Below are 27,032 nucleotides of genomic sequence, written 5' to 3' on the forward strand. Positions count from 1 at the left end.
AGGTCGTTTCATAATAAAGGGGTCAATACTCAAGGGGACATAACAACCGTTACCATTTATGCTCCTAATACAGCTTGAAACCACATAAGGCAAAACAATTAAACTGCCATGAGAAAGAGAAAAATTCACAATTAAAAGATTTCAATATCCCTTTCTCAAAAAATGATAGAACAAAAGTTGGCAAAAAATCAGCAAGGATATAGTAAATGAGGAAACTTTCTAAGGTGGCAGACATGTTCACTGTCTTCATCGTGATGATAGTTTCATAGGTTGAATATGCCAAAAGTTATTAAATTGTAAACTTAAAAATAAGTGTAGCTTAATGTATGATAGGCCTCAAAGATGTTGAGAAACAGCAACAAATTCCCAATCCATATGAATCTATGCACTATAATATTCAGTAGAAAAGAGTTTAAGTCAAAAGATTACATATAGCATGGTATATATAACATACCTAATAATATACCTAACAGAGAAGCAAACAATTAAAATAAAATTATACTTTTTAGGAATAGACCTACATGCAAAAATAAAACTATGATGGGGACAAGAGCAAAAGGGAGAAGAAGGGAGAGGAAGGATAATAAAGGGACATATCAGGCAGCACCATGCAAAGCTAGGTTTGCCAAATTAATACCATATAAAAATAATATTCAAGGAAGAGGCATGAAATAGGAAAGAGATGTTTCATATTCTTAAAAAGTAAAATTCACCAGATAAAAATTATGTAAATAGTTTTAATCGTGATGATAAAACATTGATATATATATATATATATATATATATATATATATATGAAGAATTTTAAAACACAGGAGACATGCATAAATAATAATAGCATATTGACAGTCTTTCCATTTTTGACAAAATGATACTAGGGAGGACAAAAAAAATGGGTTAAAAAAGTCAGAATATTTGCATTACAACAAGCAAATCTGATCGAATATATACACCCAAAGAGAGAGAAGACTTCTTGTTAAAATTTTACAATGTATTAAGCAATAAAGAAAAATCAATAAACCATCCAATGTAGAACCTGGATAAACCATAATCTCTGATCATAATGCAATAAAAGTTGAAACTGAAAACACAAAATAGCACTCATTTTAATATCACATGTATACTTTTTAAAGATTTTATTTGACAAAGAGAGAGAGAGAGAGAGACAGAAAGAGAGGGAATACAAGCAAGGGGAGTGGGAGAGGGAGAAGCAGGCTTCCCGCTGAGCAGGGAGCCCGATTTGGGGCTCGATCCCAGGACCCAGGGATCATGACCTGAGATGAAGGCAGACACTCAACGACAAAGCCACCCAGGCACCCCTCACATATTTTAAAATTAAAGCAAGTCCAAAAGATGAGCCTGGTCCCTATATACAATAGCAGTCGAATCCATGAATCTTTTAAACACACACGTACACTTATCCTCATAAAACAAAATGTACTGCAACCCCTCTTAATCTATAACCTTGAAAATATCTCAGTATGAAAGGAAATAAAAACTGAGCCTCGATGGCTCAGTTGGTTAAATGTCAACTCCTGATTACAGTTCAGGGTAGTGAGATTGAGCCCTGCATTGGGCTCTGTGCTCAGCAGTGAGTCTGCTTGAGATTCTCTCTCCCTCTCTCTCTGCCCCTACCTGTGCTTGTGCGCTCTTTGTCTCTAAAATAAAACTAAAAACAAAACAAAACAACCTTCTTTTAAAATCCCTGAAATTTGGAGGAGGGGAAAGATGGTGGAGAAGTAGGAGACACCGTTTCAACAGATCCCCTAAAATGAGCTAAATATCTACCAGAACACTCTGAACACCCATGAAATCAGCCTGAGATGTAGGATTATACACTTATGGATCTCTACAGGGGCAGAAGGCACCAGTGGAAAGGTAAAGCAGGGTGGGAACACTTGGACAGATATCTGAGGATAAGAATAAGGGGGAGGGAGCCACCAGAAGCGACCCATTAGAAAGTAATGCCCCAATATGAAAGTGCCCTATGGTTGAGGACCAGCATTAACTTGGAGTCTGGTTAAAAGCACTCGAAAAGAGCAAAATATCTTAAGGGGCAACTGGTAGAATCAGGCAGTCATGGGCACAGGCCAAAACCCATAGACTGAGGTCCGCCACCGCTGGCGATCACCCGTGCCAGACAGACTGTGGCAGAGCCTCCAATTCCTCGTCCCTGCGCCCCTGGCTATGCGCTGCTTGCACCACTGCTGGGTGGGGTGGTCGCACATGAGGGAGTCTGGTGGCTGCTCTCTAGAACTATAGCCTTCTTTGCTTTGCATGCACTGTGCAACTGGGGTCTGACCCTATTCCCTGCCTGCGACTGAGAGAGCTCCGTGTGTTCACTAGCCAGCGGTCTCTAGGACTGGAAGAGGGTCTGGATGCTCCAGCCCACCCTGAAAGATCTTGGCCTGATACCTGGATGGGATTCCTCAGCAGCAGAAGCCTCATGACTGCGCACACCTGGAGGCATGGGCCTGGTCCCCAGACAGCAGTCCCAGCAAAAGCAGCCACCAGAAGTGGGCTCCCTGGACCAATATCACTCACAGTTTTAGTGGCACAGGGGTACAGAGACAAATGGGCACTTCAGACAACACCTGAGACAGTGGCTAGGGACATGCACTGCCTGTGGGAGGTTGTGGTGTTCAGCTGAGTTTGCAGAGGGGGAAGTTCTGGACTACCCAGAGGGGAGTCTGGACAGTCCAGAGTCTGTGTGTTCTGGACTGCTCAGAGGGGAGCAGACTGAGGCTTCTCTCTGAGGCAGAGGTCTGGGTGGAGTTTGCTTTACACTAAACCTCCGAAAAGCCGCAAAAAGCTGAAAAAAGAAACAAACAAAACAAAACAAAAAAAACCCTCCAGAAAACAAAAGCCTGAAAAACTGGTTTCCACAGAGCCCAGCCCCTTAATGGGAGCAGGACAACTCAACCCAAGCAAGACTGACTGAAAAACAATATGGCAGGCTCTTCTCCAGAAGGCAAGCCAAAAGAACAAGAGGACAACCACCACAGGGTCCCCATAAAACCGAAAAACCCCAACATCAGGAGAAAACAATATATTAAGCTCCCGGTATTGCCCTAAAACATGTATATTTCATAGATACAGTTTTTTTTTTTTTTAAATTCACTCTCACGATTCTTGTTCTTTTAATTTCTTTAAGCTACCTACCACTATAACTAGAGGTTTAATACAACATACTCCATAATAGCCTTTTAACTTGAATTTTTTTTCATACATATGCCTGCTTTATTTTTCTTTTTTTAAAAATACATATAGATATCAGCTTCAAGGTAATCCTTTTTCCCTATTCATTACTACCCCTATATATAAACCAGTTTTAATCTCCCTTTATCTTTGGAAAGTTGAGTCCTTTAACAAAGATGACAAGATACACCCAGGAAGAACCAAAATAACCTTCCTTGCCCACATCGAGGATTTATAACCACCCTCCCATCTTTTTCTTACTATCAGTGTTTCTGTGTATTTGTTTTTGTTCTGGTATTATATAAATCTTATTCTTGGGATTCATTTGACTGGGTTCTTTTTTTGTTTGTTTGTTTCTTGTCATTTACTTTTGTCGGTCTTTTTGTCCGTTTTTGTTTACATACCTTATAAATCTTACTTTTGGGGCTCATTTGCCTGGGTTTTATTTTTCCTTTCTATCTCTCTCTTTCTCCCTCTCTTTTTTTCTTTTTTCTTTCTTTTTGGTGGTGACTTCTCATTGCTCTGAAGCGTTCCAGGGTGCACCTAGTCTGGATCGTGATTGATATATTCAGCTATAAATCCCCTCAACCACCTTTCACCAAAATGACTAGGAGGAGGAACACACAAAAGAGGAAAAACTCAGACACTGTGCCCTCTCCATCAGAACTACTGGATATAGACATAAACAGTTATCCAGGCAATGGCTAGGTTAGAGAAAACCATTAGTGACAACATAGAATCTCTAAGGGCAGAAATGAGAGCCACCAGGCAGAAGTTTAAAATGCTATCAATGAGATCCAATCTAATCTAATACTCTAACAGAGGTAACAGAGGCAGAAGATAGAATTAGTGACCTAGAGGACAAAATGATAGAGAAAAAGGATCAGGAGGAGGTCTGGAACAAACAGCTTAGAAGCCATGAAAACAGAATTAGAGAAATAAATGATGCCATGAAATGTTCCAACGTCAGACTTATTAGGATCCCTGAGGGCATGGAAAAAGACAGAACACTAGAAGATGTAGTTGAACAAACTCTGGATGAAAATTGTCCAGTCTGGGGAATGGAACAAGCATTCAGTCCTAGAGGAAGAAAGAACACCCCCCAAGATCAAGGAACCTAGAAAGACCTCAAGGCACTTAACTGTGAAACAGACAAATCATAATTTTAGACAAGAGCTTCTGAGGGCAGCTGGGGGAAGAGTTTCCTTATGTACAGAGGAAGGTCCATCAGAATAACGTCAGACCTGTCCACAGAAGCCTGGCAAGCCAGAAAGGGCTGGCAAGATGTAATCAGGGCATGAGAAGAACATAGAGCCAAGAATACTTTATTCAGAAAAGTTGACATTCAAAATGGAGAGATAAACAGCTTCCAAGCCTGGCAAGGTTTAAAAGAGTATGTGACCATCAAGCTGGCACTATAAGAAATATTAAGGGGGGTTCTATAAAAGAAGAAAGAACCCATGAGTGACATAGAACAGAAATTTACATAGACAATCTATGAAACAAGGATTTCACAGTCAAAATGATGTCAATAAAGACGTATCTTTCAATAATTACTCTCAAAGTGGATGGCCTAAACACTACCATAAAACAGCACAGGATTGCAGATTGGATAAAACAACAAGACCCATCCATATGCTGTCTACAAGAGAACCATTTGGAATCTAAAGATACATCAAGTCTGAAAACGAAGGGATGGAGAAGCATCTTTCATGTCAACGGGCCTCAAAAGAAAGCTGGGGTAGTGATTCTCATCCCAGATAAATTAGATTTTAAACTAAAGACTATAGTCAGAGATACAGAATGACACTACATCATTCTCGAAGGGTCTGTCCACCAAGAAGATCTAACAATTGTAAATATTTATGCCTCCAACATGGGAGCAGCCAACTACATAAGCCAACTGTTAATCAATATAAAGAGTCATATTAATATGAATACATTAATAGCAGGGGATCTTAACATGCCACTCTCAGTAATAGATCATCCAAGTAGAAAATCAATAAAGAAACAAGAGCTTTAAATGACACACTGGACCAGATGGACCTCATAGATATATACAGAACATTTCCATCGGAAAACAACAGAATACTCATTCTTCTCGAGTGCACATGGAACTTTCTCCAGAAGAGACCATATACTGGGTCAAAAATCAGGGCTCAACAAATACCTAAAGACTGAGATTATTCCCTGCATATTCTCAGACCACAATGCTTTGAAACTGGAACTCAATCACAAGAAAAAGTTTGAAAGGAATTCAAACACTTGGAAGCTAAAGACCACCCTGCTTAAGAATGTTTGGATCAACCAGGAAATCAAAGAACTTAAACAATTCATGGACTCCAATGAGAATGAAGACACATTGGTCTAAAACCTATAGGAGATTGGCAAATGCAGTCCTAAGGGGGAAATACATAGCCATCCAAGTCTCACTCAAAAAAACCTGAAAAATCCAGAATACACTGGCTCTCTTTACACCTTAAAGAACTGGAGAACAATAAATTAAGCCAAACCCACCCACAAGAAGGGAAATAATCAAGATTTGAGCAGAGATCAATGAGATAGAAACTAGAGATACAGTAAAACACATCAACGAAACCAAAAGCTGATTTTTTGAAAGAATCTGTAAGTAACCACTGGCCAGATATGAACCCACAACTCTATCTATGGTCAACTAATCTTTGACAAAGCAAGAAAAAATATTTTCTTGGGAGTGGGAAAAAAGACCGCTATGTATAGGAGAATGTAACCTGACTATTCTTTTATTTTTTTTTTCCCTAAAGATTTCATTTATTTATTTGACAGAGAGAGATCACAAGTAGGCAGAGAGGCAGGCAGAGAGAGAGAGGAGGAAGCAGGCTCCCTGCTGAGCAGAGAGCCCGACGCGAAACTCGATCCCAGGACCCTGAGATCATGACCCGAGCAGAAGGCAGCGGCCCAACCCACTGAGCCACCCAGGCGCCCCATGACTATTCTTTTACACAAAGAAAACTAGAAATGGATAAAAGACCTCAACATGAGGAAGGAATCTATCAAAATCCTAGAGGAGAACATAGGCAGTAACCTCTTCGACATCGGCCACAGCAACTTCTTTCAAGACATGTCTCCAAAGGCAAAGAAAACAAAAGCAAAAATGAACTTTTGCTTCATCAAGATAAAAAGCTTCTGCACAGCAAAGGAAACAGTCAACAAAACAAAGAGGCAACCCACCAAATGACACTACACACACAAAACAGACAATCACATCAAATAATGGGCAGAAGACATGAACAGACACTTTTCCAAAGAAAATATACAAATGGCTAACAGACACATGAAAAAATGTTCATCATCATTAGCCATCAGGGGAATTCAAATCAAAAACACATTGAGATACCACCTTACACTAGTTAGAATGGCCAGAATTAACAAGACAGTAAACAAGTATTGGAGAGGATGTGGAGAAAGGGGAAGCCTCTTACAGTGTTGGTGGGAATGCAAGTTGGTGCAGCCACTTTGGGAAACAGTGTGGAGATTCCTTAAGAAATTAAAAATAGAGCTTCCCTATGATCCTGCAACTGCAGCACTGGGTATTTACGCCAAAGACACAGGTGTAGTGAAAAGTGTAGTGTCTTCTGTACCCATAGTACATAGTAGCAATGGTGCAGTCACCAAACTGTGGAAAGAGCCAAGATGCCCTTCAACAGACGAATGGATAAAGAAGATATGGTCTATATATACAACAGAATATTATGCCTCTATCACAAAGGATGACTACCAAACTTTTGTATCAACATGGATGGGACTGGCAGAGATTATGCTGAGTGAAATAAGTCAAGCAGAGAGTCAATTATCATATGGTTTCACTTACATGTGGAACACAAGGAATAACACAGAGGACATTGGGAGTTGGAGAAGAGAAGTGAGTTGGGGGAAATTGGAGGGGGAGAAGAATCATGAGAGACTGTGGACTCTGAGAAACAAACTGAGGGTTTTGGATGGGAGGCAGGGGTGATTGGGTGAGCCTGGTGGTGGGTATTAAGGAGGCCATGTATTGCATGGAGCACTGGGTGTGGTGCATAAACAATGAATCTTGGAACTCTAAAAAACAAAAAACAAAACAAAAAAATCACCTGAAATTCAAAATGCTTTTAAAACCTATTAATTTAGAAACAAAATAAGCTTACTGTGAAATGTTTAAGACTTAAATCAAGAAGGGCGCCTGGGTGGCTCAGTGGATTAAGCCGCTGCCTTCGGCTCAGGTCATGATCTCAGGGTCCTGGGATAGAGTTCCACATCGGGCTCTCTGCTCAGCAGGGAGCCTGCTTCCCTCTCTCCCTCTCTCTCTCTCTCTGCCTGCCTCTCTGTCTACTTGTGATCTCTGTCTGTCAAATTAACAAATAAAATCTTAAAAAAAAAAAAGACTTAAATCAAGAAAATGAATGCTTAACTAAAGAACACATAAACAAATGCAAGATATAAGTAGGCAAACATGTTGTTGGATGAAAAGAAAAAATATTTAAAAGATGTCTACTTATTAATTTAATCTTGCTATAATTTCACTGCAATCTCAAAATCAAAAAAAGAATTTTCTTAGTTTAACAGGTTAATTGGAAATGTTATGTACCAAGTAAAAAAGGAAAGGAATAGCCAAGGTAATTTTGAAAAATAATAAAGAAGAACACATCTACCCTATTAGGAATAGAAGCAAGAAAACAGCAAATAACATCTACTCAATTTTTAGAGAAAATAATTATTAAGTTAGAAATCTACACCCAGTGAAAATATCTTTCACTTTCAAGTACTATGAACAAACAAAAACAGAATTTCCTACCAGGAGATTCTCATTAACATGAGTAGTGGGCACACAGATAGTTGTTTTATTATTATTCTACAGATAACAGCAAAAAAAGGGAAAATCCAGTATTTGCTTTTTATAATATACATATATTTCTCTTTTTTAAAAGACTTTATTTATCTGTTTGAGAGAGAGAGGGCACAAGTGGTGGAGCAGGAGAAGCAGACTGTCCATGAAGTGGGGAGCCTGATGCAAGGCTTAATTCCTGGACCCTGGGATCATGACCTAAGCTGAAGGCAACCACTTAACCAACTGAGCCACCCAGTCGACCCAGAAAATCCAGTATTTGGATTAACGGCATCAAAGGATACTGCAATAAATTTAAGAGAATAAAGAATTAAGGAGGTAACTGGCCAAAATATTCAAGTTCCCAAGGCCTTCTTTGGTTGCAGATGTGTTTTCTAATTTAACCATGAACAAAAAACAATGGACAGAACACAGAAGATTCCTGAGCAACATGGGCGTATACATAATTACCACTGTTATATTTCTTTTATTTTTTTAAAAATGTTTTTGCTTTTGTCAAAGTTACCAGCAAATATACTTTACATAGTCAATGGTTCAAAGAAAGTACTTTCCCACTGCTTTCCCCACTCCTTTCCCAATCCAGGTGCAATGGTTTTAGGAGACTTATCTTTCTTCTCTATATTCCTGAATCTATATTGTATTACTACTTCTTCATTTTTCAGTTTTAAGATTATCAATGGAATTCTCACCATGGATTTACCTCTATTTCCTGAACCTGGCTCCACCACTCACACTTGATATATGTTGTATCCCTTCCATCGTTCCATGTAGGGAGGGACCAGAAAAGAAGTGTTATCATTTAACTACTAGGTGATGCTGAAATATTTTGTAAACTCCAAAAAGAAATGAGAGAGGACCAAATTTGGGGATTGTGAAAATTTTGTTTTACAGCTTTGTGATTTCCTGACACAACAGATGTGCCTATTCTAACAATTCCAAAAGAAGTCAATTGACAAAATAATTATTACTAAAACTCAGTTAACTCTCATCAAAGATACGATCTTCTATAAATATTTACTTTGGAACTAATATACTGGCCATTGAATTTCAGATAAAGAACCTAATACAGTCAGAATTAAAACAAAACATTTATTTTTTTAAAGATTTATTTATTTATTTGACAGAGAGAGAACAAGCAAGGGTAACAGCAAGCAGAGGGAAAGGGAGAAGCAGAGATTCGGGGCTTGATCCCAGGACCCTAGGATCATGACCTGAGCTGAATGCAGACACTTAACCAAGTGAGCCACCCAGGTGTCCCAAAACAAAAGCATTAATAATCAATTATTTGGTAAGGAAAATAAGAGTTATATAAATTAGGCAGGAAAAATACTAAACTTGTCAGCTATCCTTGTCAGAGAAAGAGTGTTCCTGCTTATAATATCCCATTTTTTAAAAGACTATTATTTATTTATTTATTTATTTATTTGAAAGAGAGAGAGAACATGAGCGAGCTAGGGGGAAGAGGGCAGAGGAGGAGAGAGAGGGACAAGCAGACTCCATGCTGAGCACAGGGCCCTACATGAAGCTCAATCTCATAACCCTGAGATTACATACAACCTGAGCCAAAATGAAGAGTCAGGCCCTCAAGTAACCAACCCATTCAGGCACCCTTGTTCCTGCTTATAAACTTCTATTAATAAATCCTTCATTCTCTTTATTCTTCCAACATGAAATTGTCATACTATGGATTTCAAGATTGGGTATGCATAAAATTTCCATATAATAAAGTACATATCACAAAACTTTGAGAGAATATTCAAGTAGAAGCAGCTTGATTGTATAAATTTGCCTCCCTGCAATATTTCTGATCCTTTATCATCCAACTGAAAGAGAGCAGCTGCAAAAGTCATCATTACAACAGCTTTGGTCTTTTAATGTTGCCCATGGCCGCAATTCTGCAACTCCTCACAACTGACACACAAGAGCCAGATGAGAATGCACTGGTCTGTAATCTGTAGAGGTATACAAGTGTCACTATTGTAATCATTCCCAGCTACCATGATCTTGAATAAGAGTTTAAGGAGTTTAAAGATTTATAAATTGTCTTTTAAAAAGAACAGTATTTAGATATTTAATTAATTGTGTAAAGGCAATGGGTATCAGCTACAAAAAGATAGCCAAAATACGTTATAACTTTAACACTTAAATTATCAGCTTATCCATTCTAATTCCCAAATAAACAGATGTAAAGAGGAAAAAATAGTCTTAATTACTTTAGGCAAACTGTAAAATTAGATAGCCACTGTAATGCAAACAAAAAAGCAGCATGTGTTATAGTAATATGGTCCAAGGACTCATGCAGAGAAATATGGCTGAAATGGCTTTTCACACTTCTATAGTTTAATTGTATTATGAGAACTGTCTAAGAGTCACAAAATAGTTTTATCAAACACTAACGAGCTTAAGTTTCTAAACTGCAGAGATATTTTGCCTATAAGAAATTTCATTTTAAAATAAAGCAACTGTCTGAAAGAAAAGATTCATGGAAGAGAACATTATGTCATTGTAATTTACCAAACCAATGACAGAATCTGAAAAATCTCTAAGAAAAATATAGTTTTTTAGGCTTCTTGTTCTGAATCACTGATTAATGATCAATATCTCCAAAACTGAATGTTTATTAAAAGAAAACCAGTACAGAAAAGATACTGTGATTATTACCAGTAAAAGTGCAAGGGTCATATTACAACAGAAAAAGTATGAAAAACAGGTATCAATGGAGTAACATTTCAAAATTATGAGTAATTATCTCTTTTGTTCTTCTTAGCATATGGCACTTGTCCAATACAACTTGGCTACAGAGGTGATCAGAATTTATTCTAAAATAAATATAAGAAAAATACACTCTTTAATAATCAATTTTAAAACGGAAAACAGATATATGCAGTAAGATAAAAGTTTATAAACCAAGCTAAGAGCCTGAGATTTAATAAATTTATCTATCTTATCCTTTAGCATGTCAATAATGAGGCCTGGAAGATTCAAACTATAGTTTTACTCTACAATATAAAGAATTCCTTTTTCTAACCTTAAGGCTTAGCTGCTTGGTTGTAATTAAGACAAAGAATGGTTAAAGTAAAATTTTTCTTGCCAGTCAAAAAAATTTGGAGATAAAAGGAGAAATAAACTTTTAAAATATGTATCCTAAGGGGGACAGTGTATTAGCTAAGTGAGAATAATACCAAAAGTGTAATTTTGATTCTGAAAAGAAATGATCTCAGGGCAACTGGGTGGCTCAGTCATAGGGCACTTGCCTTTGGCTCAAGTTGCCATCCGGGGTCCTGGGATTGAGCCCAGGGTCCGGCTCCCTGGTGACCAGGAAGCCTGCTTCTTCCTCTCCCACATCCCCTGCTTGTGTTCCCTCTCTCCCTGCCTCTCTCTCTGCCAAATAATTAAAATCTCTTTTTTAAAAAAATGATCTCTCCACCTGTCCCTGCCACCAAATATTATTATATTAATATAGCCATGTTATGCGATCAGTAAGAGATCTTGTGTTTAAGCTTTTCCAAAATGTTCTTAATTCTTATGTGGTGTGAAGCCAGTAGGCCTGCCAGGGCCAGAATGAAGGTTATGGCAAAAACTCAGAGACATGTAGGCAGAGAGGACTGAGGAGTGACCTGCTCAGGAAGAAGAAAATAAATGTCTGATACTCGACTGAACACTAAGTGGAAAGAACAGATCAAGGGTTCATCAGCCATTCCTCAGGATTGGTGGCCTAGAGAAGACTAAGTGAATAGGTAGAGAAGGGCCTCACACCGTAAATCAGAAAAGACAGAAGACATTATGTAGAAAGATCTCAACTTTTCCTCGAAATGTGGGGTCCTGTAAGCCATACTCTTCCTTTAATTCATATAGGGACAATCTCAAGGAGATAAGCAAGGATATAGGGAATGAGGGCTGTTATTCAAAAGAAGGTAGGTACAAACCAGAGAAACTGTTTAAATTATTGGGTCAAACTAAGGTTTAAAACAAATTGGTTACCTAGTTAAAAATCTTCCTTAAATTAATGAAGAACATGAACTCAGCTATGGATAAATAACCAAATATTCTCCACATGTCTCTAGTTACAATTTGGGTGAACTTATCACCATAAGAATTCCAAAAGTTAGAAGAAATACAGAAGTTAACTATCAACTATATATGTGTGCGTTATACACTGAATACATACGCAGGTTCTTTCTCACACAAATCTCACAGGTGCTTGCACTCTCTCTGTCTCTCTCTCTCTCACACACACAGACACTCCATAAAATTTTTCCCATCCTATTAGAAAGAAAATTTAGGCAATGGAAGTTATATCCTATAAGAAAGGATAAGACATTTTTAGCTCATTTCCCAGTCTAACTTAAAGTATACCCAACTGAAGTACTGGGTGGGGGGCACAAAGATTTATTCTAAATGAGTTCTAATTTGTTTATTTGACTTGATTTTCTGTAGAAAAGTAGACAGAATGTTTTCCTAAAAGGATCCCACCAAAAAAGAGAGCTATAGACCGATATCCTTGATGAAAACAGATGCGAAAATACTCAACAAAATACTAGCCAATAGGATTCAACAGTACATTAAAAAGATTATTCACCACGACCAAGTGGGATTTATTCCAGGGCTGCAAGGTTGGTTCAACATCCGCAAATCAGTCAATGTGATACAACACATCAATAAAAGAAAGAACAAGAACCATATGATACTCTCAATAGATGCTGAAAAAGCATTTGACAAAGTACAACATCCCTTCCTGATCAAAACTCTTCAAAGTGTAGGGATAGAGGGCACATACCTCAATATCATCAAAGCCATCTATGAAAAACCCACCGCAAATATCATTCTCAATGGAGAAAAACTGAAAGCTTTTCCGCTAAGGTCAGGAACACGGCAGGGATGTCCATTATCACCACTGCTATTCAACATCGTACTAGAGGTCCTAGCCTCAGCAATCAGACAACAAAAGGAAATTAAAGGCATCCAAATCGGCAAAGAAGAAGTCAAATTATCACTCTTCGCAGATGATATGATACTATATGTGGAAAACCCAAAAGACTCCACTCCAAAACTGCTAGAACTTATACAGGAATTCAGTAAAGTGTCAGGATATAAAATCAATGCACAGAAATCAGTTGCATTTCTCTACACCAACAGCAAGACAGAAGAAAGAGATATTAAGGAGTCAATCCCATTTACAATTGCATCCAAAACCATAAGATACCTAGGAATAAACCTAACCAAAGAGACACAGAATCTATACTCAGAAAACTATAAAGTACTCATGAAAGAAATTGAGGAAGACACAAAGAAATGGAAAAATGTTCCATGCTCCTGGATTGGAAGAATAAATATTGTGAAAATGTCTATGCTACCTAAAGCAATCTACACATTTAATGCAATTCCTATCAAAGTACCATCCACCTTTTTCAAAGAAATGGAACAAATAATTCTAAAATTTATATGGAACCAGAAAAGACCTCGAATAGCCAAAGGGATATTGAAAAAGAAAGCCAACGTTGGTGGCATCACAATTCCGGACTTCAAGCTCTATTACAAAGCTGTCATCATCAAGACAACATGGTATTGCCACAAAAACAGACACATAGATCAATGGAACAGAATAGAGAGCCCAGAAATAGACCCTCAAATCTATGGTCAACTAATCTTCGACAAAGCAGGAAAGAATGTCCAATGGAAAAAAGACAGCCTTTTCAATAAATGGTGCTGGGAAAACTGGACAGCCACATGCAGAAAAATGAAATTGGACCATTTCCTTACACCACACACGAAAATAGACTCAAAATGGATGAAGGACCTCAATGTACGAAAGGAATCCATCAAAATCCTTGAGGAGAACACGGTCAGCAACCTCTTCGACCTCTGCCGCAGCAATATCTTCCTAGGAACAACGCAAAAGGCAAGGGAAGCAAGGGAAAAAATGAACTACTGGGATTTCATCAAGATCAAAAGCTTTTGCACAGCAAAGGAAACAGTTAACAAAATCAAAAGACAACTGACAGAATGGGAGAAGATATTTGCAAACGACATATCAGATAAAGGACTAGTGTCCAAAATCTATAAAGAACTTAGCAAACTCAACACCCAAAGAACAAATAATCCAATCAAGAAATGGGCAGAAGACATGAACAGACATTTCTGCAAAGAAGACATCCAGATGGCGAACAGACACATGAAAAAGTGCTCCATATCACTCGGCATCAGGGAAATACAAATCAAAACCACAATGAGATATCACCTCACACCAGTCAGAATGGCTAAAATCAACAAGTCAGGAAATGACAGATGCTGGCGAGGATGCGGAGAAAGGGGAACCCTCCTACACTGTTGGTGGGAATGCAAGCTGGTGCAGCCACTCTGGAAAACAGCATGGAGGTTCCTCAAAATGTTGAAAATAGAACTGCCCTATGACCCAGCAATTGCACTATTGGGTATTTACCCTAAAGATACAAATGTAGTGATCCAAAGGGACACATGCACCCGAATGTTTATAGCAGCAATGTCCACAATAGCCAAACTATGGAAAGAACCTAGATGTCCATCAACAGATGAATGGATCAAGAAGATGTGGTATATATACACAATGGAATACTATGCAGCCATCAAAAGAAATGAAATCTTGCCATTTGCAACAACATGGATGGAACTAGAGCGTATCATGCTTAGCGAAATAAGTCAAGCGGAGAAAGACAACTATCATATGATCTCCCTGATATGAGGAAGTGGTGATGCAACATGGAGGCTTAAGTGGGTAGAAGAAGAATAAATGAAACAAGATGGGATTGGGAGGGAGACAAACCATAAGTGACTCTTAATCTCACAAAACAAACTGAGGGTTGCCGGGGGGAGGGGGTTTGGGAGAAGGGGGTGGGATTATGGACATTGGGGAGGGTATGTGCTTTGGTGAGTGCTGTGAAGTGTGTAAACCTGGTGATTCACAGACCTGTACCCCTGGGGATAAAAATATATGTTTATAAAAAATAAAAAATTAAAAAAAAAACAGTAAATTGAGAAAGAATAAAAAAAAAATAAAAAAAAAATTAAAAAAGAACAAATACTTCTGCTTCTACAAAGGTAAGCAAGGTGAGGAAATGAATCAAGTAGGAATTATCTGTTATTTTCTGAATTGTCCTCAATTCTGGGGGACAGCTAGGAGACTTCTTTTATCTCAACACCAGCACCCTTTCACAAAAGAAATCAGCTTACATTTCATTAAATACAGTAATGTATTTATGTTTCTGCTAATTTAAAATATCATTTTTTTCTTTCAGTAACCTAATGTGCATAATTTTTCCACATTGAAATACTAATTTGAGATTCTCAAAATCACATTTGATTGTAAACATTCAATAAATTATAGTTAACAACCTTCATGAAAGTCCTTTTTATACATCTATACATCAAATGAAAATAAACTTCATATAAGTACACAGGTTAACAAAGAGAGCTCGTATATTTTACATGTTTTTAAACCCAAGGAGTCTTACAAAGAGAAATATATGGATTTTTAAAAAAAACCTTTTAATTTCATTCTCTATGTATGACTGAATGTACTTCATTCATGTCCACAAAAATCACTATTAGCTTCTTCAGATATTAGTGTGAAAACAGGATGACACAGAAATCAGAGGTTTAGTTAAAACTTATACTTTATTATATCTTTAGCAATGTATAAAAATTAAATTTTGGAAAGTATTTATACTAGCCCCCATATGTTGGGAACTTCAAAAATTAGCTACTTTTATCATTTGGATTCTAAGACAAAGAAAGAGGAAAAAAATAAAACATAAAATAGCTCTTTTTGTGAAGTTTTAAAAAACAAGAAAAATTTCCTGGTAAAATTACAATAAAAACACAAAACAATATAACCTTCTTACTGGGCAGCTACCTATTATGTTTAACAGACTTAAAACAAAATGTGTCAAAGATCAAGAGTAAGTTATCTGATATGTCAAGTGCATAAGGTCAAAGGTAAAATTTTATTAGGTCAGAGGTGGTATAAATAAAATCTTACATGTCAAAGAAGAAGGGTCACAGACAAGGTGTATATAACATAAAGACATCACAGATGACAAGTAATAACTTTAAGTAGAACAAGTATGTTTACTATAGATACCTTCACTGATTAAAAATGAAACTTCCACATGAGTAAATATAAAATTGCTTTACTATATCACATAATTCATATGCTATATTGCATGCTTGTTTTCAAGAAGAAAGGACTATTACCAAGAATAACTACATGAATTAAGTGACTTAAAGAAAATTTAATTCCCTTGAGCTGAAATAGTACACAAAATGAACACATCAACCAAATCTCAAATCAAAACAGCTAAACAGCAGGCTATGCTGTAATAGCTACAAAAGTTGGATAATACTGCACATTTTTCTTCCAAATTGCATAAACTACTCTTTCCTTCTCAACTTTTCTTATTGAAGTAAAACACATAAAATTTAGATTTCAATTTATATAATAGCAATACTCCAGAAAAGGTTTAAACAATTTGTTATAAATTAAATAATGTATTTTTTAATTAAAAGAACTTAATTACAAATAATTTTTGTAAATTGAAGAATTTCATTTGTAATAGAATAATTAAATTCTAACTAATGAAAGCAATTTAAGATTTTTTTCTAACTGGCATACACACACACGACTCTAGTTCTAAACAACAAACTTAAATGGTGAATGGGGATAATTACATGAATGATTCAAGTAAAAAAAATCCTTATTATTCACTCTTAAAATATCTGTACAATTTGAGTAAAGGACAAAAAATTATTTGATTAATTTTTAATTAATAGATGATTAATTATATGTTTTATTAATAATACCTAAAGCCATTATGTATAACCTTTCAGTTCAACTCAGCTCAATGAGCCTTTATTAAATACCTTACTATATGTCAAGCATTTTGTTAAACAATGGATATATAGGAATTAAACATTAGGAGACTTCCAACACCAGCTACAGTGAACTGGCTTATATTGGACTATCTTCCAACTCAAAATGTTGCACAAAATATATAAAATATCAATTTGAAGGCATTAAAGAACAGCTAACAGAGCCAGGACTTGAGAGACCATGATCCCTAAAAGAAAGGAAGCACATGAAATGAGCTCCACATCTACTCTGGATTTTTCCTTAAGGGCTTATGCCTATTTTTGACATGGGAGAACACTGTAAGCTGAAAGTAGCAGCCTTACTGAGCTAAAGAGAGAGAACTTGGTTTGGAGCTGCCGAAGTGACTGGAAATTGAGGGGGTAATCCTCAAAAGGAGAAAATCACAGAGAAGTAAGCCCAAGTAACTGTGTGCAATTTCCCTTCAAGCATGAGTCATGTCCAGAAACTTGAAAGAAAAGAGTGGCTTCAGTGCTCCTACCTCACTAAGATTTATTGATTTATTAAGAAGCAGCCACAAAAAAAGAAGCCCTGTGTTTCCTGACAGTATTCAATCCAGACCAAAGCCCCAAATCCTTGAATCCTTCCCTCCAGATGAAATTACCTAGCACAAGCCCCAATCCTGTAAGTCCTTTCTAACACCTTATTGAGAAGCTCCATAACGCTCCACAATGTGCATTTTCCATTCTTTTAATAAATTAATAAAACCCAATTTTATTCAACTACAGATGTGTTCCTTATGGTCTTTGCCTAGAAAGCACTGAAAAAAGCTAAGACAAAGAATGAACTTTAGCTTCATACAAACATTAAACATCAATCTCACAGTTAGGGATGGGTGAAAGTAACCAGATACAAAAAGTTCATGCTCACTGATACGGTGTAAGTAAAGCTCCAGAACAGACAAAAGTAACTAATGGCAGTAGAGTCAGAGACTAGTTACCTTTTGGGGACATGTCTGGCACAGAGCATGAGAGACCCCTCTGTGGTACAAGAAATAATCTGTATCTATATATGATTGAAACATATGTAAAAATTAATCAAGCTATATATTTGAAATTTGTGTACTCTTAAAAGATGTTAAGAGTACATATATTAACATATATTAAGAGTACACAAAGGAGCGGAAGAGGAGTTAAACACACACATGTATGTATACACAGGTACTGCCCTCATAGAACCACAATAACCTTTCCTGGGCATCTTAACAGATGCTCGACAAACACGAATGTCTCATCTTTGAGTAGCTTTAGAAATGAGCTATTACAAATAGAACCAACATCATAGATTAGCAATGTCATCCACGTCTAGATAACAGCTGATTGTAAAATATTTATAAAAATATTTGTATAAATCTAAATTCCATTACAAACAATTATAGGTAGATAAATAATGCATTTCAGAAAACTTCTACATACTGTATTTATACAAATGCTATCCATTTGACATTTATATTGTTAACTATTTTATAAGAAATGTAGAGCATCACTAAACAATTCTTTCCTTTACTATTTTTTAAATTTAAATTCAATTAGCCAAAACATAGTACATCATTAGTTTCAGATGTAGTGTTCAACAATTCCTCAGTTTGTGCAACACCCAGCGCTTACCACATCACGCGCCCTCCTTAATAATGTTCCCCACCCAAAGTACCCCATCCTCTTCTTAAGCAACCCTCAGTTTGCTTCCCACAGTTAAAAGTCTCTCAGGGTTTGTCTCCCTCTCTTGACTTCTTCCCATCTAGTTTTCCTTCCCTTCCCTTATGATCCTCTGCACTGTTTCTTATATTCCACATTTGAGCTTAAAACCATATGATAATTGCCTTTCTCCAATTGGCTTATTTCACTTAGCATAAAACCCTCCAGTTTCTTTGATATTAAAATTTCAAAATACAATAGCATTTTTATATAAATAACAGTATTACATTCTTATTCCTATGTTTGTTAAAATGTACACTAAAGTGACACATTTAAATACTATATTTTAGTCATTATTAAATGTTATAGCTTTAACATATGAACATGCAATTCTTCATAATAAAAGAACGCATATTAGATATTCAATCAATATGTGTAAATGAATAAAAGTAAAGCTTACCACTTCTTCATCTGAAAGTTCACGCCCTTGGATGCTGCTATTCTCTCTCACAGCTTGCTGGTGTTTTTTTCCTTTAATGTGGCTAAAAAGATACACCTCTGAAGAGATCTAAAAGCATAAGATCAAAGCAGCTGTAATCAACATATAATTGTATCTAATTGTAAATATTACATATTGAAGCCAGTATATTATATCAAGTTGAAATCACTCTAGCCTTTACACACTAGGCTTACAAATATTTTCTTTAAAACACACTTCTGAGAATCCTCTAGAAGATACATGGTCAAAAAAAACATGCTTTTGTAGCCAATCTTAACAGGATATAATTTCTTCTAAGTATTAAAGTTCAAGTTTCAGCACTAAAAATGCTCTTTTCCTTTTTGTTTCCAGTACCTAGAAATACTGCTTGGGCTAACAATTAAGCAGGTATACAGCCATTTCAGCAGCAACTGCTTGCACTGGCATTTTGCACTGCCACTCCTAAATGCCAATACTATTTTTCTAGTACTTACCTTGCATAAAAATCATGATAGTAATCCATGGTACTCATCAGATGCCTTAGTATGAATTTTAAAAGACTGGGAGAATATATTTCCATAGTTTAATAAAATTTAGTAAAGAATTCTATCATCACAATATTAATAATGACAACCTACCAGGACATTGCAGAGCGAACATTGCTTCTTTCTTTCATAAGGGGTCAGTTTGGGGGCATAATCAGTATTTGCATGCCTCCCACTGCTTAACTCAGCAGCTTTTTCTTTTCTTTGTTCAATCTGTTCCATGTGCCTTCGAATGCTTTCATCATGCTGTGAATGAAGTCAAAGTGTGAAAATAGAAAAAATTATCCAAATTATACTGAGAACTTGAAAAAACAGTATTTCCATTGAATTTTCTAGAACAAAAGAATGTCTTAATTCAGCGTTAACTTGAGCACCAAGAATAAGAATTTACATAAAGCCCTTCAATATCTCCTGCATGCACAAAAGTGACTCCTAAAGTGTGCTTCATAGAACTATACCATGGAAGAATACTAAGCATTTTGTGGAAACAAAACAAAAATATATTTTCAAATACATTTCAAAAATGCTAAATTAGGGGTGCCTGGGCGGCTCAGCTGCTTAAGCAAAAGGCTTTGGCTCAGGCCATGATCCTGGAGTCCTGGGATCAAGTCCCGCATCAGGCTCCCTGCTCAGCAGGAAGTCTGCTTCTCCCTCTGACCCTCTCCCCTCTCATGCTCTCTCTCTTACTCTTTCTCTCTCAAATACATAAATAAAATCTTAAAAAATAAAAAAAATAAAACACTAAATTAAAGCTAAACAGGTTTTTAAAATAGAACTATTCTAGTATGTTTCTGTGCTTTATGACTCAATTAAACCTAGCTTATACTAAGAAACATATTACACATATATGTGACTATAATACACTTTTGAGAAGCACTTTGGGAAACACATTGGGAAATGCTGACCCATGTGGGAAGACTAAGCTTATCCTCACAGCAGACAAAACCCATCATGATGCAGGCCTCTATCCACATTAACTCTACACCATACCATTTCTGGCTGTTATACACTTGCAGTGACTTCCCCCAAAAACAAACAAAAGAAAAACCAAGCTTAAAAAGAACTACAATTCCAGACTTCTGACTTCATGCTCATGCTTTTTCATATGACTGGAAATATTATCCAACCAACCTACCTATTCTCCTATTAATTAAACTCCTCTCTCTTTCAACTCGGAAGTTTATCTCTAAAATGTTTCCCCTGACTTCTGAAACCCTTCATGTTAGACTAAGTGTCTTCATCTGTACTTCCATAGCATGCCAAGTACACCTCTATCCATATGGAAATTATCAGCATCTGAATTTTACACTAGATTAAGAGTTTCTTGAAACTTAGGATCATGACTTACTCATCTCTGTACCCCATAACTCCCACAAAGCTCAATAAATTTTTGCTGCATTAAATTGAAATGAATGATAAAAGTTCCAGGACTACATAAATAATACAATATGGTCCTCTACCTTATGGAATTTTCTATCTCCGCACGAAGCCAATGTGTAAATAATTGTTAAAGAGTGTGAAATATACTGCTAGAAACTATATTCCTAATGCTAAGCATATTCCAGAAAATAGCAGTTTATCATAATTTCCCAAGTTACAACTGCACAATTCACAAGCACTGAAGAGCAAGTGAAACGATTTACACTAATCATCTTCTAGTTTATTTGTAAATGATTGAAAGTATGAATATCAGAAGCCAAATAGTAATGCCTTCATGTCACTGACAAACTAGTTAGTAAAAAACAAGAAATGTTAGAATTCCCTTAATTATTCTCCACATTGTTTTATCTTATTAAAATAAATTTAGTTTTTAGATAGTTGAGTTAGAACTGATCATAACCAAATCACGTCTCATTATCTAATATTAAAAATACAAACTAATTAAAAAATTTTCACCATTCCATAAATAAAAGATTTAATCTTATGCTCCACTGAAAGCTCTAGAATTTTAAATTAAAATTATCATATCCTTACCTTGAGCTGAATTTTTTTCTGTAGCTCTTCCATTGCTTCTTGTTGAGCAGCTGTGAGTGCAGCCAATCGTTCTTCCCTATCTCTGTAGAAAAATAGTAAAAATTATAAATTCAACTACTTGGAATAACAAATTTCATGAGATTAAAAAAATACAACTGGGATATATACGCTTATATATTCTAAAGAGTTATTATTTTTAAAATTTTTTCCTTTATTTTTTATTTTTTCAGCGTAACATTATTCATTATTTTTGCACCACACCCAGTGCTCCATGCAATCCGTGCTTTCTCCAATACCCACTACCTGGTTCCCCCAACTTCCCACCCCCCACCCCTTCAAAACCCTCAGATTGTTTTTCAGAGTCCATAGTCTCTCATGGTTCACATCCCTTTCCAATTTCCTTCAACTTCCTTCTCCTCTCCATCTCCCCTTGTCCTCCATGCTATTTGTTATACTTTTATGAGTGCCTAAGCCCCAAATATACTGCTCAATAAATGTTTAAGAAGCAACACAAATTCTTAGTTATAAAATAGGTTATAGTTATAAAAATAGGTTTCTGGACCCACACTAAGTATGGGTTCAAACAAAGCTCTCATTTAAATATGGTATGTTGAAAACCTATTTTTCTCTGAAAACAAAACAAAACAAAACACTAAAAGCACAAGAAATGAACAGAAAAGGCATAGACTCACAAAGACAAAAGTAACAGCAAAGGAAACAATCACAAATTATGAGACATACAAAGAAGTATGACCAGGCTTTGAAAAAAGCAGTCAGTTGAAACTGTCTCTGAATGAGGCTATATCGTATATTTAGTAGACAAAGACTACAAAACAGCTGTTACAAATATGTTCAAAGAATTAAAAGGAAGTATGCCAAACTAAAGAAAAATATTATGATAATGATTCAACAAATAGGGAAACTCAACAGAGAAATAAAAAAGTAAAAAAAAAAAAAAAAACAAAGACAACTTTCCAATAAAAGGAATCAAGAATCTTTAAACAAATAGCTGATTCTACGGGTGGAGCAGAGAAAACACAAGATGAGTATGGACGATCCTGCAGTGCCAGAAGGGCAAGAAGGTGCTCAAAAAATAAAATGATGAAGTATGTTGAAGGCACACAGGGGCTAAAAGAAAGAGCTCCCAACATCCAAACCTAGAACACTTTGAGCAACAAAATAATACTGGTTTATAGCACAGTGTATAAAATAAATATCTATAAGTCCACACTGACATTTAAAAAAGAATTTAATAACTAAGTAGGAGAGAACAGACAAATGTCCTGTTACAGAAGAACTGCAAATAATTTACGTAGGAATACTCCTCCCAAGGAGGTAAAATTCCCTATCTTTTCAGTATTGGTTAGGCTTAGTGGCTTGCTTCCAGGGAAGATAGCATAGAAAAAAATTTTAGAGTAACTATACAGTGGAGAAATCTGACAAACACTACCTTAGCCGAGATCAAGGTTAAAAAAATTAGTGATAAGTCAAATTGACAGCATGAACCTTTGACATGTTATGAATGGTAATTCATAGTTATTTCTGTGTTCTTCCTTCCAAAAAGTTGTAACATCAATCTAACCAGGAGAAGGACATCAGACAAGTCTACGTGAGGGACATGCTACAATATACCTGACCACTATTCAGAACTGTCAAGGTCATCAAAACTATGTGCAGCTTGAGAAAATGTGACAAATCAGAGATGCCTGAAGAGAAATGACAATTAAACATCTGAACAAATAACAGCCAAACACTTCCCAAACTTGATTGTACAGAACTGAATAATCATGAATAGAACCAACCTAGACAAATCATAGTCTGATTACACACAAACAGAAAATTCGAAGAGCAGGAAAGAAAAAGCAATTCCCCCATACAGAGGAAAATCAAAATAATTAATGGCTAACTTCTGTATCAGAAAAAAAAGAAGTTAAAAGATTCAAAATAGTGAAAACAAAAAAGAACAAAACCAGGAACTCTGAACCCAAAAAAACTATCATTTAAAATGAAGGAAAATGTCAAGTATACTACAATAACAAAATTTTTTAAAACCAAAATGAAGGCAAAATATTCCCAGATAAGCAAATGCAAGATAATTGAATGACAGCAAAACTCTCTTACAAGAAATATTGAAAGAAACCCATGTAGCTAAAAAGGAGTTATGCCAAAAAGTAACCTGAATCCACAAAATAAATGAAGTACCCCAGAAATGGTAAGTATGTTAATAAGTATAAAGGAACATAAAAATACATTTTCTCTCTTATTCTAATTTTTTTGAAAAATGTGGCACTACATAAAGAGATAATATAACACTACATTGTTGAATTTATTACATATGTAGGTATACTTTATGTGATGATAATAACATGAGGGAAAGGCTACACAACTATAATGAAACAAAGTTGCTCTATTTTACAAAAATTAAGTTAGTTTTAATCAAAAGTAGATCATTTTAAGTCAAAAATATTATAATAAAGAGAGGAACTACTAAGCAAAATTAAAATAAGAGTTTAAAAATCAGGAGAAAGAGATGCCTGGTGGGTAGGTGAGGCGGTGAAACATCTTGATCTTGGCTCTTGATCTTGGCTCAAGGCATGATCTCAGGCTCGTGGGATCAAGCCTGATGTCAGGCTCCCTGCTCAGTGGGGAGTCTGCATCTTTCCCTCTCTCTCTGCCCCTTCCCCTGCTTGTGCTCTTTATCAAATAAATAAATAAATAAATCTTTGAAGAAATGAAGAGAAAAATTTAAATTATGCACTAAAAAGTATTAACAAAAAAGGCAGTAGTAAGAGAAAACAAATAAACCCTTCAGATATATAGAAAATAAGTATCAAAGTAGAAGATATAAATGTGATCATATCAATAATTACATTCAATGAGAATGGACTAAATACTTTAATCAAAGGGCAGAAATTAGAATAGATGGAAAAGGAAACCTCAACTATATTTAGTCTATGAGAGACACAGTTGAAGTAAAAAGACAAAAAAGGATGAAAGTAGAAGGACAGAAAAAGATATATCATATAAATAATGACAATGGAGATACTTAAAAGAGGAAAAAAGTTGACTTTAAGGCAAGAAATATTTTTTAAAAGTCAAAGAGGAACATTTCATAACGATGAAAGAGTCAATACCTCAGGAAGATATCATATGCCTATAACACTAAGGCACCAAAATACATAAATCAAAAACTGTCAAAACTAAGATATAAATGGACAATTCAAAAATATTTGGAAATTTCAACAACCATCTATCAAAAATTAATAAAACAAAACAGAAAACCAATAAGCATACAGAAGTCTAGACAAAACAATCAACTAAGTTAACTGACTTTTTTTTTTATAAACATATATTTTTATCCCCAGGGGTACAGGTCTGTGAATCACCAGGTTTACACACTTCACAGCACTCACCAAAGCACATACCCTCCCCAATGTCCATAATCCCACCCCCTTCTCCCAAACCCCCTCCCCCCGGCAACCCTCAGTTTGTTTTGTGAGATTAAGAGTCACTTATGGTTTGTCTCCCTCCCAATCCCATCTTGTTTCATTTATTCTTCTTCTACCCACTTAAGCCTCCATGTTGCATCACCACTTCCTCATATCAGGGAGATCATATGATAGTTGTCTTTCTCTGCTTATTTCGCTAAGCATGATACGCTCTAGTTCCATCCATGTTGTCGCAAATGGCAAGATTTCATTTCTTTTGATGGCTGCATAGTATTCCATTGTGTATATATACCACATCTTCTTGATCCATTCATCTGTTGATGGACATCTAGGTTCTTTCCATAGTTTGGCTATTGTGGACATTACTGCTATAAACATTCGGGTGCATGTGTCCCTTTGGATCACTATGTTTGTATCTTTAGGGTAAATACCCAATAGTGCAATCTCTAGGATAATCTACACCCAAGGCTATAAAATAAGTCTCAGTGAATTTAAAGGAACTTTAAAATTTACACAAATTTAAATTTACACAAAGTATATTCTTTGACTACAAAAGATTAGAAAATGACAGAAAATTGGGGATATCCCCAAGTACTTAGAAACTAAACAAAATGATTCTAAATAACTCATGGATCAAAAAATCATTAAAAATTTTAAAAATATCTTAATTGGGAAGAGGGAGGAAAGATGGCGGAAAAGTGGGGGATCCATATTTCATATGGTCCCTTGAATTCTGCTAGATGTCTACCAAATCATTCTGAACACCTGAATTTAACCTCAGATCTAAGAAAAGAACTGCTGCAATTCTACAAACAGAAAAGTGACCACTTTTTGCAAAGTAAGAGGTGCAGACACAGGAATCTAAGGGGATATATCAGAAGATAAACCACGGGAAGTGGGGAGAGCCTTTGTAAGCCGGCCAATGGAAAGTGATAGAGCAGTGAAGTACAAAATTGTAAGCTTTAGAAGTCTGCTCCTGTAAAAGAATGTCCCTGCCTGAAAGGTGCTCAGGTGATGAAGTGGCCCAGACTGTAGGTGGGACAGTGTGGTCTTGGATCCCCAGGGTCACAGAAAGAATGAGGGTGCCTGAGTGTGGCAGAGTTCCCAAGCATTGCAGAAGGAAGCTGGCTACAATTAGCAAGCCCCAGAGAAGCCTATCGGCTAAGTGTTGTCATAAACCATGAACCATGGCATAATCAGGTGACAGGTCTCTGAGAAGGGGCCCAGCAACAACAACTTCTGGGAGATCTGGCTCCTTCCCCCCAGAGTAGCGGCACAGGTATGCACAGGATAGGGCAAACAGTCCCTGAGCAGGAGCCCAGCCAGTGGCAGGGCATAATGAGATACCCTTCCCCACCCTCAGGACTGTTGTGTCTGTGCCTGCAGGAGTCTGTGGAGTTGGTGCACAGGAAAGGGAATGACCACCTTTCCCTGAGGGTGCACTAAAGAGTGGGGGCCACAATCATTCAGTTCCAGACCTGGAGACTGAGGCGCTGCCATTTTTTTATTTCCATTCTCTAAAGCAATACAAAAAGCCTTCAGGGAACAAAAGCTACATAGAGCAAGCAGCTTACAAGGAGCCCTGCCCTAGGGCAAGGGGTAATACAACTCTGCTAGGCAAAAACAGCTGCAAATCAGTGGAAGAGGCCCCACCCCCAGAAGACCTGCAGGATCCTCAGGCAAATACCAAGTTTACAGATCACTCATAAATGAAAAACTCCTATGCTAGGGTAAAACAGTACATAAAATCAGAGGTTTTTTGGCATAAGTCTTTATTTTTCCAGTTTAATTTTTTTTCTTTTTTTTCCTTTTCAACTAGTTTTTTTGTATCAACTCTTTTTTTTAAGTCTTTTTTTAATTTTCATTTTTACATTTACATTTTATTGATACAACTTCATTTTTGGTTTCCATTCACTGTATTCTACTATGTATATATGTTTTGCATTCTTTACAATTTTTTGATTTAGTGTGTTATAACAAACCAAACT

The 27,032-nt window shown here is 36.3% G+C and overlaps 1 protein-coding gene across 3 annotated transcripts in view; it reads right to left on the reverse strand.

The window, feature by feature from the left end:
- SCAPER (S-phase cyclin A associated protein in the ER) overlaps positions 1–27,032 on the reverse strand; it is a 508,924-nt gene that overhangs the window by 303,750 nt on the left and 178,142 nt on the right. For all 3 annotated transcript variants that reach the window (XM_013059415.2, XM_013059414.2, XM_013059413.2), the window contains 3 exons: positions 21,596–21,677; positions 19,715–19,867; positions 19,059–19,166 (listed from right to left, as the gene is read on the reverse strand). In XM_013059415.2, the coding sequence (XP_012914869.1) occupies positions 19,059–19,166; positions 19,715–19,867; positions 21,596–21,677 (343 nt within the window). The remainder of the gene's footprint in view (positions 1–19,058; positions 19,167–19,714; positions 19,868–21,595; positions 21,678–27,032) is intronic.

The sequence above is a fragment of the Mustela putorius genome, unplaced genomic scaffold, assembly GCF_011764305.1.
Source record: "Mustela putorius furo isolate JIRA1106 unplaced genomic scaffold, ASM1176430v1.1 tig00003972_pilon_pilon_pilon, whole genome shotgun sequence".
Lineage (NCBI taxonomy): Eukaryota > Metazoa > Chordata > Mammalia > Carnivora > Mustelidae > Mustela > Mustela putorius.